Genomic DNA, 15,965 nt, shown 5'->3' with positions numbered 1-15,965 from the left:
GAATTCCATGCTATTGAAATTCATGTACCAGACCAATGACTCTATTGTTCCCGAAGTAACGTGTTTATAGTTTTGGTATAATTTTGTTTGTACCGGATAATTAGTTTGGAAAAACCAGAATATCTTTAATTCCGGGCTTAAATTATTGTAACAATATATTCAACCATAAAGTCCTTCGAACTCATGCATACCTAACATGTTATCATTGAAATAATAACCTTTTTTTGGTTATCTACATGCACGTCTTCTAATTTTAATGCGCCGACTTGAAGCATCATTTTTTTCTTGTTATTTCTTCTGATCACTGGACCTGCTATTGAACTTCACATTACATGCATGTATATTATTACTTTTTAACACTACCGTACGTTTCAGTAATGCTTTGTACGAAGTTGACGGTAGCAAAATTATGACAAAATCTGGAATTAAAAATAAACCATATATTTATTTAACAACGATTGTAAAGCAAAGTATAAAGAACATAATGTTAATCACTCTTGTTGGCACGATGTTACGTGAGGGTTGTGTTCATCAGATTATGAATTAAATTTAAAGAATGTGCGTTTATCAACATATTTGTGACTCCTAGGAAGTTTTATTTTTTTATTATTTTTACATTCGGAACATTTGAACATTCTCAATTTATGTTCAATCGTCTGAAGTTAGCAATTATGACTGTTCGGCGAGGGCATTCATTACAACTGCCAGAGAAGAAACCCTGAAAACGTGGAAGAACGATCTCCAAAGAAACAGTCCGAGCTAAAAGTACTGCATCTTAAATAGATCTCTTCCCCGGCATTCACTGCAATGATGACGGTTTGACTGAATTGTTCCCGCTGGATCCCATTCATCACTGCCACTATATTGCCATCATGAATGATTTCAACTTGAGCGAAAACTGGAGCTATTTTTTTAAACAAGCTGGTCACGATCATGTAGATACCGGTCTGAGGGGCAATAAATACGCCATTTTGTGAATTGAAGCCGTTACCTTGGTTAATAATGACTTTCTCAAATAAAATGTTTTCATTTGAGTCGATGCCTGACTGTGTAGCACTTTTTACTGCCGAGAACGCGACCTTTATTTCTGGAGGTTGTCGTCGACTAATATCTGGAAAAGAGAGAAATTATTAGTCGTGTGAATGTTTTTGGTAAGTTTTGTCATACAGGTAGAAATATCGTCAATGACGTCATTTTCTTCTAGTGTGATCATTATGAAAAATGAACTTCTGTAAATCACGTATTGTTCTTAACTATTTTCCCACGGCTCACGTATAAGTCAGACTAATGGAATGAACGTATTTTTTTACTCGTCTGTTCTGTCCCGTGATGCTCCACGCAAGTGGATGTATACATAGCAGGGTCTGATCCGTATTTAATGGGTCTGTGATACCACACCAGTTGTCATTTATTTTCCCTTGTTGGCGGATTCGATGCAATCGAAAAGCATTCAGTCGGGACTGACCTTTTTTCTTTTCTTCTCTTGGTGGTGTTACGTTTAGGTGTCATTCATCGTTGCCACACATACGCTTTTAGGGCCTAAATTAGTTTTTTTGGCTTTATACATATTCAAAAGATAAGTGTAAATAGATCCCCTTTAGTTTCTATGTTCCGCTTTGCTTCAAACAGCACCAGGGATCTGGTCGGGTCAAGCCATAATGCGGCCATTAGGCTCGGTGTGACCTTTTAAAGCGCAAGTTGCTTAAGAGCAGTAAAAGTAATTGTTTGAATTCATTTATGTCTGTGTTTGACGTCATTTTTATTTATTTTTATAGAAAATGAGTGTTTGAAGACTGATTATTTCCAATAACATTATGACATTTCAGTAAAGCACAATTTAATATATAATGTGTGTGTGTGTTGTGCCGATGAGGTGAACATTGGACAAAAGTGTTATAATGAAATCGAATGTGAGCTCTGCAATTCGTCTGGACGTGGTGATTTTTTTACCCTTAAACATATTTCAAGGCATACGCAAAGCAAACACAATAGTATGCACAGCATCTATAGCTAGTGCCTTTGTCTTTGAGCTGTTACATTGAAATTGAGCTGCCATGCTTGAAATGTAGGTTCTGCGTGTTTTAATGATGAGGTGAACATTTTAACAAAGTTTCATGAAAGTCCTCCAAAGGGTTAAGGAGATATTGAGCCGACATGATATCTTTGACATTGAACTGTGACCTTGACTTTGAACCGGCGATCCTGATTTTTGGGTCGTGCAAATATTGTAAATGTGGTTAACATTTTACCTGAGTTTCATTAAAACCCTTCAATGGGTTAAAAAGATATACAGAGATATACGTTTAGCTTTCATGAAAATCCGCTACAGGGTTTAGAAGGTACCAAGCGCGCACGTAATCGATGGCTCGAACATTTGACCTTAAACTGTAACATTGACTTTGGTGCTTGGAATGTGGATTCCAAATGTAGCGTCGCCTTGGTTAGTTAACATATTCTACAAGTAACTTGACAATCATTCAAGGGGTTTACACTTAGGAGACACGAAGCAGGCACGAACTATTTGCCTTCAACTGTGACCTTGACCAGCTGCGCCTACAATTTTATTTGACCTGAGTTTCATGAAAATCTTTCAAGGTGTCAAGAAGATACGGAGCGGAAACGAAAGCGTGACAGACGGTCGGACGGACAGCCACACACAACATGGAGGAGACAAATAAAAATTGTTTAGGGAGTATTTTACTTTAACATTGATATGCAATAATTCACGTCATGAACAAACTTCTTGGTTAAATGTACCAAGTGGCGTTTTCTAAGTATTTTTACACAAATCGTAAACTTAATTTATGCAAGAAAAATATCAACCATGTGTTCCCGGCAAACCTTGATACTGGCTTACGCACGTGCCCTTTTGTAGGAATTTTTGATCCGGGCATGAAACACATTACATATATATTATTTATTTCATGGATTCCATTTCGTACTACAGTATGAAGGTTTGGAATACTATTCCGGATGAAATACGAAATGCAAAAAAAGTTAAACACATTTAAGCATAATTACAAAGTGCAGCTCTTAAAATGTGCATATCATTAGTTTCAAAAAGGTATATAATCTTTTCATTATCTTAAAGATTGAAATAATTGTTGTTTTATAAATTGTTGTGTTCTATTGAGTGTCTGCCGGCATGTACATGATGTATATTGAAATAATTGGTATGTTAATTAATCATGATTTGTATAGAATAATAATATTCAAAACATCAAAAGTTCTTGTATAGGAATGTATAAGTGCGATGCAGATGTTTTATGATTTACCAAATGCATTTTGTTTTTGTTTGTTTGTTTTTCTTCAAAGAAGGCCACATTGTAAATATGATGTTGTTATGGTTGAACCTGTAATTATGTCATAATGTGTTTATACCTTCTCTAAATAAATTTATTATTATTATTTTTATTATTATTATTATTATTATTATTTGTCTTAAGGCAAATTATTATAAATTTATTTGTAAATCAAAACATTCCAACGTGCGGGTCATAATTCAGTTATCATTACCTAAATAAAAATATTGAACGGGACTGTGTCACAGATTGGCACCAAAAGAAGTTTTTTTCTGTAACGAATCTCAGGACAATTATCTAATAGAATGTGTTACGCTTTGATATCATAATTGTAAAAAAGTCGAACCCGCGTCGCCAAAATTGTAGTCCACCGTCTTACTCACTGCACTATAAAGGCTTATTTAAAGGAGGTGACAGAATTAAGCTATACACCTACCTCGCTAACACCACGTGATAACACTGACTAGCCAATCACGCATAAGGAATGAATTCTACCTTGTAGACATACCCAGTAATCTTTTTTAATGCAAAAATACGAAATAACTGCTTAACTTAAAGAAATTGTAAACTATGTGGTACTTCATTTAGTAAGTTTCAATGCATTGTACACATCGATGCCAAGTTTATGTCAGTTTTCGACAATTTTCTCTTTTTTTCGCTATTTCATCATACGTGAGACAGCCCCTTTAATACCTCTCTCTAATGCTTCTGTTCTGTCCATCTGCTCGCTTACTGTAACTTGCAGCTTGACAATGGTACTCTGTTAACTTTTGGCGGTAGCTTGGAGCTCCCCTACCACGGTTTTCATGTCTTGTTATATTTCACCTGCAACTAACTTATTCCATTTTGATACCAAAAGAAATATCTGGACACTAAATTTCACCCTACGTACATGTAAAATTCATCAAAATAATGGATTATTTTTAGCAGTGACATCACCGCAAGCTTGTTCATTTTGTTTACACCTGGTTAAGTTTAACACGCGTATATAAAATTTACTGTTGCGTAAATGGTAATAGGACTAACAGAAGGCCAGACACGCTCATGTTGCATACTTACTACGCTTTTTTGTGTCTGGAAAAAAATATTTATTTCACCCTCCATTGCTTCGCAAATCATTAATTTCAAAACATCCGCAGAGGGGATGCGACTAATAAGGTCATGTATCGAGCTAATGTTATTGTATTCGGAACACTGGGAAACCCAAACTTGAAAAACATCCCAGAGGGGGGTGCGACTAATGACGTCACGTATCGAGCTAATGCTGTATTGTAGTCGGAACGCGCAGAAAGCAAAATTAACAATACCAACAATCAAGGCTTTAAACGGATGTAAACAGAACAGACATGACAAAAAATAACAGATTTTATTTTTGTTGATGTGGGGAAATTAGCCGGGTGGAGATGTATAAAAAGTAACGCCTGCTTGTAACGGCTTGTTCTGCTGCTCATTTTCTCTCTTGGTTTGAGCCTCTAAAAAAATAGAGAAACCAACATTTCTTTCAAAGTTGTAAATTTGCTATTATTCACTTATTTTTTTCAGGTGACTTAAAATGATTGTGTTATGAACTTGATTCCTTTACATCAGATAAAGAAATTTTCTAAACTAAATTTAATGTCCGGCTATCAGACTAGTATAAGACAGAGCGATAACGTGCGGGTCATAATTCAGTTCGCATTACCTAAATAAAAATACTTAATACCTATCTCTAATTCTTCTATTCTGTCCACCTGCTCGCTTACTGTATCTTGCAGCTTGACAATGGTACTCTGTTGACTTTTGACGGTGGCTTGGAGCTCGTCCACCACGGTTTTCATGTCGTGTAACGCGTTGTTCTGCTGCTCATTTTCTCTCTTGGTTTGAGCTTCTATAAAAATAGAGAAACCAACATTACTTTTAAAGTTGTAAATTTGCTATTATTCACTTTTTTTTCAGGTGACTTAAAATGAATGTGTTATATACTTAATTCCTTTACATCAGATAAAGAAATCTTCAAACCCAAATTTAATGTTCGGCTCACAGACTAGTATCAGACAGAGCGACAACTTGCGGATCATCATTCAGTTATCATTACCTAAGTAAAAATACTGAATACCTCTCTCTAATACTTCCTTCATCTGTTTCTCAAGTATTTCAAGCCTTGTCTCCACGTCATTCCATTTCGAAGCTTGAAATATGGTGAAAAGGAAAAACAATTGCTCTGAAGTCATCATCGTTGTTATATCTTCAATTAGAATGTACGAAGGCACATAAACCAGATCAGTCTTTACAGTGGATGTATGCTATTTTTATAGATAAGACTATTTATATGGCAGTGGTGTACTCGATGTCAAGGCAGACAAACTATCCGGTTTTACGTAGAATGTTATCTTTTTTTTTCATGGGTAAGTGTATAAAGTAATAACTATAAATGTTTGTTAACAAGTGTCATATTATATCCGATTTCCTCGATAATCCTAATTTTTGCCCAAATGTACATTCATACAAACAATTATGTATGTATATCATGCAATACATATCAATGTGAACAAATTTAAACTGATCTAACTCTTTGTTTGTCAAACCCGTGCAACATTTGGAACTTATTTTCTACAACAACAAAAAATAGTTGAATGAAAAAATGAGAGCTGATGTGTTTTTCTTGGTTTGAAATAATGTTTCTTACAAAAACGTTAAAAGATATGGAAAAACTACTAACTTATTTTTTAACATCTTCTAAAATACAGTATTTTATGGATATTTCTTTTAAATATACCAATCACTAACGATACTGTAATATACTCGAGTAGTTTAACTATGAAAATAAGTTTTCTAATTGTTGCCATCGTCTATTGTAGGTGTTGTATATTAGGTCACAAAAGGTAATAGTTTTGTTTGATAGTTCTCCTATGCTAACTTCATTGACCGAATTTGTTATAAATAATCTGAATTCACCCCCAAAACGTCTGCTAAATATGACATTCCCAAAACATATGGACGTTTGAGTCCAAGCTCATAAAACAAAAATCTTAAAACTTGGATGCAACAATATTGTATGTGTATAGTTTCTCATTCTTTGGAAGGATATTCATGATGTATTTGTATTGAAATTCCCGAAGCTTCGTATAAATTAGTTTCCCCAATTTTATCTACAAAGAAAGTTGGGTGTGTTACTTGATATGCCTTCAGTTTTCAACCGGATTTTCAAGTAATCAGGAATACCGTGGATTAAAGTCTCGATAAGTCATTAAAGTCGGTCGTTAAAATATATATTTCTTCAGTCATACACATTTTCGACATATTTTACACCCCTACCATGCCATTCTTTGTAAAAGATATTTTGTTATTAGGTAGTTTTATTTTGTTGTTGTTCTTATTTTTTTCTTTTGCTACTACCGCAACATCCGTCTTATATATAAACGGTGCCCATGGTTGTACAACTTCTAGAAGAAAAACATATTTTATTTGAAGATTTTGAATCGTTTTCGAATCCAAATAGCTTTTAAAAATTAGATCTTCTCCAAAGTGCTTAATCATGTGCATACAATGTTTTACCTATTTGGATTCGTTGTTTTATAGTATTCTTTTCACCGAACATGCTTTTATTGCTTTTATAAAAAAGAGGTATGTTGAGTATTTTTAAACCACCATTTTCATATTCTTTAATTATAAAGTGGTATGAATTTCATTTTATCTAAGGCCAAAATAAAAATACCTGTGTTTCCGGTAACCCGACCGACCCTATTTTTTCCTCGCCGACCCTAATCTTTTTTTAGACATAAAAGTAAAAAAAAAATATTTGGTTTTTTAATTCTTTCTTAAAAAATATATTTCTTTAAATATATTGTTATTATTTTCGTTGTTTGTCTTTCAATGTCCCCATAGAATATACTTTCATTCCTGATTATGTATTACCGAGACGGAAACAAAATGGCGGAGGGCGGCGAACAATGTCCGATATCTTCAAATTGGCAAACGCATGTTTACGGTCCAAACACGTGGTTGATCACCGTTGAATTATAGTTCGAGGTGTTATTTATCCATATCCATGTCCGAAATAAAACTTACTTTTTTACGATTAGGCTTTGCGTTTATCATGCAGGCTTCTTACGACTAGGCTTTGCAAATTCATGCAGGCTAACTGCCAGGTTACAATACACATTTCATTAATCGTTATATTCATTTATCCGCAATTATCAATGGTTATTTAATTCGCCTTATTTAAGTGCCATCAGCTGAAATCCAAACAAAAAACTGCGAGAGTTAACAACACATTTATAGGAATGTGTCGGCTGCAGATCATGCGGTACAATTTGTGACGTCAGAGCACGAGCGGAGATATGATCAAAGGCGCGTGGCTATAGTTTGTATCTAATTCGGTCAGTCGGATACCGTATGATCCCAGTGATTGCCGGGATTTTGTCTAGGCTGATACGAAATACCATACGATCGAAAAAATTATAATCAATAATCGTCATCTGGGAATCTTAAAACAATGACCGAAATGTTTAAATTCACTATAAATATGAATGAAACTTTGATTGTAGTAATGTACGAAAAATAAGATACGTAAAATAAATCCATATCCGCGTTTACTTACTCTTTTATTTATCCACCTTCGCTTGAAGGCCTAGTTTAAAGAGCTCACAGTTGACAAGAAAATCGGCGATTTTCCTCAAGCAAATTAAAAATTTAGTTGATAATTGACTGTTTGGCTAGAACATTGTCACAGATTTGTTAAAATTGAAGCGCTGGATTTTTCCTTAAAACTGATCACGACTTATAAACGAGTATTGTATACAAAAAACCCCAGATTTCTTGGGCAAAATTGGCGGGAAAATACGGTAGTCGAAGGTAAGGAAATGATTTCAGGCATTAAACAAAGCTGTTTTATCAGACTTTTTGTAAATTAGGAAACGCGTAGATATAACATCATTGATCTTATGCAACAGAAAATTGCATGATATTGAAAGTGTAAAAAACAAAACAAACAAAAAACGACCTACCGACCCTATTTTTTTGCCATGTTACCGGAAACACAGGTTGTTTTTTTGGCCTAAGAGTTTACAGTTATTTTAAGCTATAAAACAACCAGCATGACACAAAGCTCTTTAAAATAACCAGCATGCCACATAACTCTTTAAAACAACCAGCATGACACATAGCTCTTTAAAACAACCAGCATAACACATAACTCTTTAAAACAACCAGCATGACACATAACTCTTTAAAACCACCAGCATGACTCATAACTCTTTAAAACTACCAGCATTACACATAGCTCTTTAAAACAACCAGCATGACACATAGCTCTTTAAAACAACCAGCATGGCACATAACTATTTAAAACAACCAGCATGACACATAGCTATTTAAAACAACCAGCATGACACATTACTCTTAAAAACAACCAGAATTAGTATTGAGGTTAAACACAATACTTATTTATGAAAATATGACGTTATTTTCCAATAGTATATAAGACTCTGTTTTTTTAGGACGCTTTCTTGGGGCTCAAAGTTTTATGCGCGCTACCGGACGAGCAATTCCTTGTGTTTTAAATATTTTTAATTTAAGATGACAGCTAGATATGCGAGGTATAAACACGCTGCGAATTTTGAGGTTAAATCGGCGACAACAAAAGGGTGAAGTACTGTCGACCATTGTTCCGGGAATTTCTGGAACTTGTAGAATGTGACCTCGATTAGCTCGTTTGTTTATGATTTGTTTTGTTTGGTAGAATAAAGTCACTGATAAATTATAATTTTACAGGAAATGCCTTTAGCTACATTTAGTATTGAATACATGTGTAAGTTCGAATGTGTCTCTTTTGTCTTATTTTGAACATAATGTTGCAATAGATAAATGATTACATTTCGCTAATGGTATTAACCTGAATATAATACGGTTCCCGCTTAAAATAGTATTTTACTTTACCCTGTAAATTTTTTTGATAGGCTTTGTCTTAGCCATTGTAACATGCATCGCATATTGCCTTGGACTTAAAAGAAGTGTTTTTGTAGATTTCTTTTTATATTTTTTTTGCTTCTTTTAAATCATTTCAGGATAATCTGATATTGATCAGTTACGGTTCGTTCGTGTTAAGATCCACTCAGAGATCGGCTTACGTCACAGTCTTGGTACTCTCAAGAATGATTAGAGTCAGATTAGAAGTATGCCCTTGGTTTTGGTTGTGCATGTGCAATTGTTTAGTAGAGTTTTCAAATCTATTTAATTTAAGTTGATGGTGCATGCCTTAGGCGAATTAGGCTCAATTTATGCTTCATACTCCGCCTTATGATCATCCAATGACTCCCCTTTTAATCTTTTGATAATCCCTACATTATACAGATTGGCTTTACAATTCATAAATTTTGAACAAAATTTAAATTCTATGAATGGATTTATACTTGCCTGATGAAATATACATAAGGATGATTACCAAGCAGTATTACCTTATGGTTTAGGATGTATTTTCTGTGGTCTTCAATACTGTACAAAAGAAGTACTTTCTTCTTCCTCATACATTCTGTATAAATGTTGTTATGTCTTTAAGACTTAATTATTTTAGTCTTTATATTACATTCAAAATCATTCTACTTGAATGACTATATATGGAATCCGTCGGGAATTAAAACTTTCAATAATCAAAAAGTCTTATACACATTGTAAAAAATGATTATGTTAAAACTGAAGGTTTAATATTCCTCAGGTAAAACCTAACAAATGTAGTCTCTCTTGACCAATCTCCAGCTTCTTACACAGAGAGCATAGATGCCCCTTTGTAAACGGCCCAAGAAGGTCCCAATGCCAGTTGTCGAGTGTGCTTTCACTTTCTTAGATTTGTCATCATAGGCCATCTGTATGACTTTAACAATCCATTTACTAATAGTCTGCTTTGACACTTTCCGATGTGGTTTGTTTATTCCTATAAAAAGGCTATTTTCAGATTTTCCGATATCATTTCTATATTGATCAGTCTTTTTCAGATACCAATACAAAGCTCGTTTTGGGTCCAAGAGTTTGTTTTTCTTAAATGCAGGCACAAACATCTTTCCTGAGATATGATTAGGCCTGTCTTGTTTACTTAAACCATGTCTAAGGAATGTCACTCCTTTCGCCTGGACTAAAACTGCTCCTTCATCTAACCTTAACGCCTGGAGGTCCCCTGTCCTCCGAAACGTGGTGATGGCTGTAAGAAAAACAGTTTTGTAAGTTGTGAACTTCAAATTTGTTTTTGACAAAGGTTCAAATGGGTACTTTTGGAGCATAGACAAACCTAAAGGTAAATCCCATTCAGGTAATAATTTTGTCTGTGGTGGTCTTTCATTGAGTACCTCTTTTAGAATTAGCAATGGGGCTGCAACCGATAGATGTTATAGTTCTGGGTACCAAGGTCGTCTCGGCCATTTGAGAGCTATCAGAATGATTCTGCATTGAAACATTTTCATATACTGAATTACCCTTGGAATCAGACACAATGGTGGAAAAGCATATGCAAACATCCCCTCCCAGGGAATTGTCAATGCATCCAGTGCTAAAGCATCTTCATGTGGAATCCAGGAACAAAATATTGGTACTTGTTTGTTCAAATAAGAGGCGAATAGATCTATCAATGGTTGACCCCATTTCCAAAATATCTGGTAAGTGATTGACCTGTTCAGTGTCCATTCTGTTGGACGTATCATTGTCTTTGATAATTGGTCTGGCAATATATTGAGCTTGCCCGCAATATGTGCTGCTTTCAGGAATATATTGTGTTGAATTGCTAATGACAAGATTTTCCATGTTTGTAGACAGAGAAATGGGGACCGGGTAACACCCTGCTTGTTCAGGTATTGTACCACTGTTGTGTTGTCTGAACGAATCAAAACTGTCTGATTTGTCAGTAATGGTAAAAAATGAACTAAGGCATTGTATACTGCTTCAATCTCTAAAGAATTGATATGCATTTTCTTCTCCTGCACTGACCACTTTTCCTGTGCTATCCGAGTGTCTAGGCATGCCCCCATGCTTCTTGCCTTGCATCTGTCTGTATTGTTATACTTGTTAAAAAGATTTGCCCTGTATAATATTTGGAGTATGTAACCACCATTTCAGATGTTCTACTAGATGGGCTTTTAAAGGGATCTGAAAACTTATTTTTTTCGAACTGGGTTTTCAAAAATGTAACAGATACAGCTGAATTGGTCTCATTCGGAGTCTTGTATGGGGAATCAGTTCTATGCACGATGCTAGTAGGCCCAATAAATGTAGATAATGTTGGGCTGTTGACTTTGATTGTCCTAATATCATCTCGACTGCTAGAAAAATCTTTTTGATTCTGTCTGATGTCGGAAAAACTAACCCTTTTTGAAGATCTAGTACACTTCCTATGTAAGTGATCTTTTGACTAATTGAGACTTTTTCTTGTTTATTATGAAATCTAGATTGGTAAGGAGAATGAGCAATGTCCTTTGATCTTGTACAAGATTTTGTCTGCTTGCATTTAGACCTAACCAATCGTCGAGGTAAACAGCTAGACGAAGAGATTGTTTGCGGACATGAGCTGCTACTACTGCAACTCATTTTGTAAATGTCCGAGGTGCTACTTTTGGACCAAATGCCATGACTCGCCATTGGTAATCTTGGTTGTTTACACAAAACCTTAGAAACTTTCTGTGACTTGGAAAGATTGGAATGTGTAGATATGCATCTGCAAGATCTAGGGAAAATGCAAAATCTCCTTTTTTGATTAAACACTGTTTTGATTGTATCCATTTTGAAGTGTTGAGTGCGCAGAAAAACATTGAGAGGCTTCAGATTAATAACAGGTCTCATACCTCCTGATTTTTTGGGACTAGAAAAAATGTACTGTAAAAACCTTGATCAATGTTCTGATTTACTGTTTCTTTTGCTTGTTTTTGTAACAAAATACATATTTCCTGTAATAGAATAGGCATTTTTTTACTGGAAGATTTGTTTGTTTTATGCCGTTGAATTTTGGGATGGCTTCGAATTCTATTTGTTTACCTTCTTTTATGAAAACACCCATTGATCGTTTGTGATTGTTTCCCATTGATTTGCAAAAAATCCTGCCCCCTACTGGTATCTCTAGTTTTATCAATAGTAAGTCATTTTGATTTACGAAAAGTGCTACCTACCCCAGAGGTTTTTGTAGCTGTGGCCTTCGGAAATCTTGTCTGCGATTGTGCTTTGTAGCCGGTTCTCGCAGGATGTAAGCCATATGATAGAGTCTGACTACGATACAATGGCTGAGGCCGTTCCACATCACTGAAAGGAGGTCTTTTCCAGTGTTGGTCTGAAGCACCTGGCATTTTCCGTTTGTTCCGCTTGTCAAAATCGGGCAGCAGATCTGAAATATGTTTATTGATTCCCTGTCTCTCTTTCAGTTTGTGTTCCAGTCCTACACCAAAGACTCCTGACTGTGACAAGGGTAAACTCCAAATATGATTTTTTAATTCTTTGGAATCGTTCAGACCCGAGTCAGCCATAGCTGCTTTCCTCCGCACTAAATGATGTTAAGCCCCTGACCTAGCAACCTGGTCGAGGGATTTAGTATTCATGGCAAACTTGTCCCGCACACATTGCACAGCACTATCAATGTTGCAATGTTTGTCTGTAAGTTTAGACAACAAGTTACCCAATGATTGTTGCATGTATACATTGATGACAATACCCATTCTGGCTGCATGTTGACCCTGATATGCAGTTTTCTCCAAGTCTTTCATTGGTCACAGATATTGTGATTTTACGGCAAATTTCTGTCCATATTTCTTCAATAGTAAATTTGATGCTTGATGAGTAAACAATGCTGTCAATACTTGGTACTGCTAATATATCATCTGCTTTGTCTTATATAGGAAAAGCTGACCTGTAACTGTCTTTGTAAGCTGACAATTTTGTTAGTTTCTTTGTTCTCCAGGACTCATTTAAAACGGATATTTGACTGTCATCTAGAAAAATACCATTGTTGTTTTGTCAGACTTTGTTGTGGCATCTACGCCAAATAATTCTTGCAAAACATTCAAGTTTTCGAACTATACTTTAAAAAACGAGCATCACTATCATCACTATCAAAGTCAATTAGAACTGTGTGTGACTTGCAACTGTTGTTCTCCGGTGCGGCATCCTCGACTACGACTCCGCACGTTCTCTTTGACCAGGCATCAACGATAAAGTGTCATCATCCACATCATGGGTGATCACAGTTTCCGGTATTGGTGAGAGGAAAATACGCACCCTCAACCCTCTTTGGGTTTGTGCTATCAGTTACTGTGCAAGTAGTAGCACTGGTTACTGGTCTCTGCCTGGCCGAGCCAGCAGTATCCATCATATTGAAGAATCTGTCCAGTTTCGAGTCAATGCTCTCGAAACGTGACTTAACATCTTACCTCAAAGAATCTAGCTCTTTCTTGCTTGCTCGCGGGGTACGAGAAGATTTCTTCTGAGAAACATGTGACCGACGCGATTCAGTGTAAAACTCGATCTCCTCCATTCCGTCTAAAGACAAGCTGTCTTTCTCAACACTGTCGTTGCCTAATGAAGCGTTGGCCATAATAAACCATAAAAATCCAATTTATAATCCAAAAAGTATAAAATAGTTGTTAAACACAACTAAATTGTCATTAAATTATAAGAAAAGTAAAACATGGTTGATGTTTCGACGCCGGAAATAAAACTGACGATATGGGGTTTACAGGTGGTTATATAGAGCACTTTAATCACGTGACCATGGTAAGTCACGTGATCGCTGTATATAGCGGATTGTTGATGTTTAAAGGAGATAATATCCTAATGTATATTTCATCAGGCAAGTATAAATCATGAAATGAAATCGTGTTTTATCCTAATAACCTTCGATATTTGATCAAAGTGAATATAGTAAAAAAATGTTTACCTTTCTATAAGATTTCTATAGTCCGATTTCATGCATTGATCCCTGAATGTACTGAAGTATTTTATAGATATTACGGTGATTCCCCATAATGAAAAGATTGCATAAATATCAATATCTACATAAATAAAGTAACTATATAAAGGCGCAATGCCAAAACCATGTAAATGTATATAAAATAGGCAACTATTTATAGCAAACAGTCGCACTTTGCATTTGCGTCACAAACTATTACATGTTTATATGTACTTTCTTACCCGTTATGTATTTTTCTGTTTGAATTTGTTCTTGTTTCTCAGCTCCAGCGTGTGCAGATGAAAAATCCTAAGAGGGTTAAAAAATAGAACAATCGTATATTCTTTACAATGTATTTTGTTGGTTCCAAGTGAAATGTAACCAGGAAGTGAATAGGTGAATCATGTGGTCACATAAGGAAGGAATAGTTTTATGATTTCTGTTTATGCTAGCAAACATAAAAACTATCGTTATCAAAAATATTACCTAAAGTAATAAAAATATAGTTCAGGTCATATTTAAAGTTATTCAAAAAGTAGCATTCTGAAAATCAAATGCTTACAATATTTACCTTTTAAAACAATGTGTTTACCACTTTCTACATAATTGTTATTTTGTTGCAGACTTACCTCTGAGTCACAGTCTGTTTTCCCTTTGTCCGGCATAGACCATATTTTGATTGTCAATGTAACAAGAATCAAACATACTAACACTTGAATGACTATATTCAACGCCTTAATCAGTACGTCTGCCATGGTTGAAAAGCGCAGTAGAGTGGGCGCAAACCAATACTACCGGCACTTAATCTGAGCTTCAATGTCGGTAAAACCAATCGGTATTGCAATAATGAGCGAGTGTACAACCTTAAATAGCTGAACAATTCGGATATCTCAGATGACAGATGAATAAACGACCTGCATTACACTGTTTAAATTTTGTTACATTATATTAACATTTACTTGGAGGGTTTGTACTTTAATAATAGCATGGAATACTTGAACTTGAAGGTCAAGGCTGTAAACATTTGTGACACACTTTGCTTGTTCAGAAAAAAATACTTTATACGTTGCGAAAAGAATGAAATAAATTGTGATGAGCAATATTCACCTTTATTAATCAACTATTACGTATTTGGCGCGATACGGGGAAATCGTAGTACCAATACCAGCAATTGACGACAATATATGCCAAAACTCGGCCAATGTGGACCAAACTCGGGTTTTCGAGTTTCCTCTGGTTTGATTGCCTACAAAACTCGTCAAATATCGGATTCGAGAAATGGACCATTTCGATTGGCTGTCGAAACTCGCCTAATATAAGAAATATGCTGGAAATTATTTTAAAAGGTAGCCGTTTTGTTTTCCGTTTTTCAATCTATTTAGAAAATGTTGTGCTTTGTTTAAACCTTTTTGGAATTACTAGTCCATTAAATACTTCAACCACTTTGTACGGTTTGATATTACAGTTGTATTTAACCCGTTGGTGGTTTTTACATGTACACCGACAAAACGGACGACGAAGGTGAAAAAATTGAGGATTTGGCAAACGATTTACGAAATTAAGACACAAATAAATGCTTCTTTAGACTGCATAGTGCTTTATTCATAAGTATGTGCAATGTCACTTTAAGGATGCATGTCAAAAGCAGCAAGGTCTAGTCTAGAAAAGCAGACACCATGAATGAACAAGAGCGGTCACAGACAGCTATATCCCCCGTCTCATGGGGACATTTTTTGTAACAAAAGCCAATCAATGGTAAGGGTAGTTTCTCA

General features: G+C 35.3%; 1 protein-coding gene across 4 annotated transcripts; it reads right to left on the bottom strand.

The window, feature by feature from the left end:
• Positions 1-425: 425 nt before the first annotated feature.
• LOC128213131 (uncharacterized) lies at positions 426-15,012 on the bottom strand. Of its 4 annotated transcripts, none has more exons than XM_052918663.1 (5): positions 14,823-15,012; positions 14,436-14,502; positions 5,398-5,526; positions 5,005-5,169; positions 426-1,111 (listed from the first exon to the last, which is right to left on the bottom strand). In XM_052918663.1, the coding sequence occupies exons 1-5, from the start codon at positions 14,946-14,948 to the stop codon at positions 696-698; spliced, it is 903 nt and encodes a 300-aa protein (XP_052774623.1). In that variant the 5' UTR covers positions 14,949-15,012; the 3' UTR covers positions 426-695. The 4 variants fall into 4 exon arrangements, with proteins under 4 accessions (XP_052774623.1, XP_052774624.1, XP_052774625.1 ...); XM_052918664.1 differs by having other exon boundaries at positions 5,398-5,469; XM_052918666.1 differs by lacking the exon at positions 426-1,111 and adding an exon at positions 4,611-4,774.
• Positions 15,013-15,965: the final 953 nt, after the last annotated feature.

Source organism: Mya arenaria, chromosome 13, assembly GCF_026914265.1.
Source record: "Mya arenaria isolate MELC-2E11 chromosome 13, ASM2691426v1".
NCBI lineage: Eukaryota > Metazoa > Mollusca > Bivalvia > Myida > Myidae > Mya > Mya arenaria.
The sequence above is the reverse complement of the archived record's forward strand: the minus strand, read 5'-3'. Positions and strand labels throughout refer to the sequence as shown.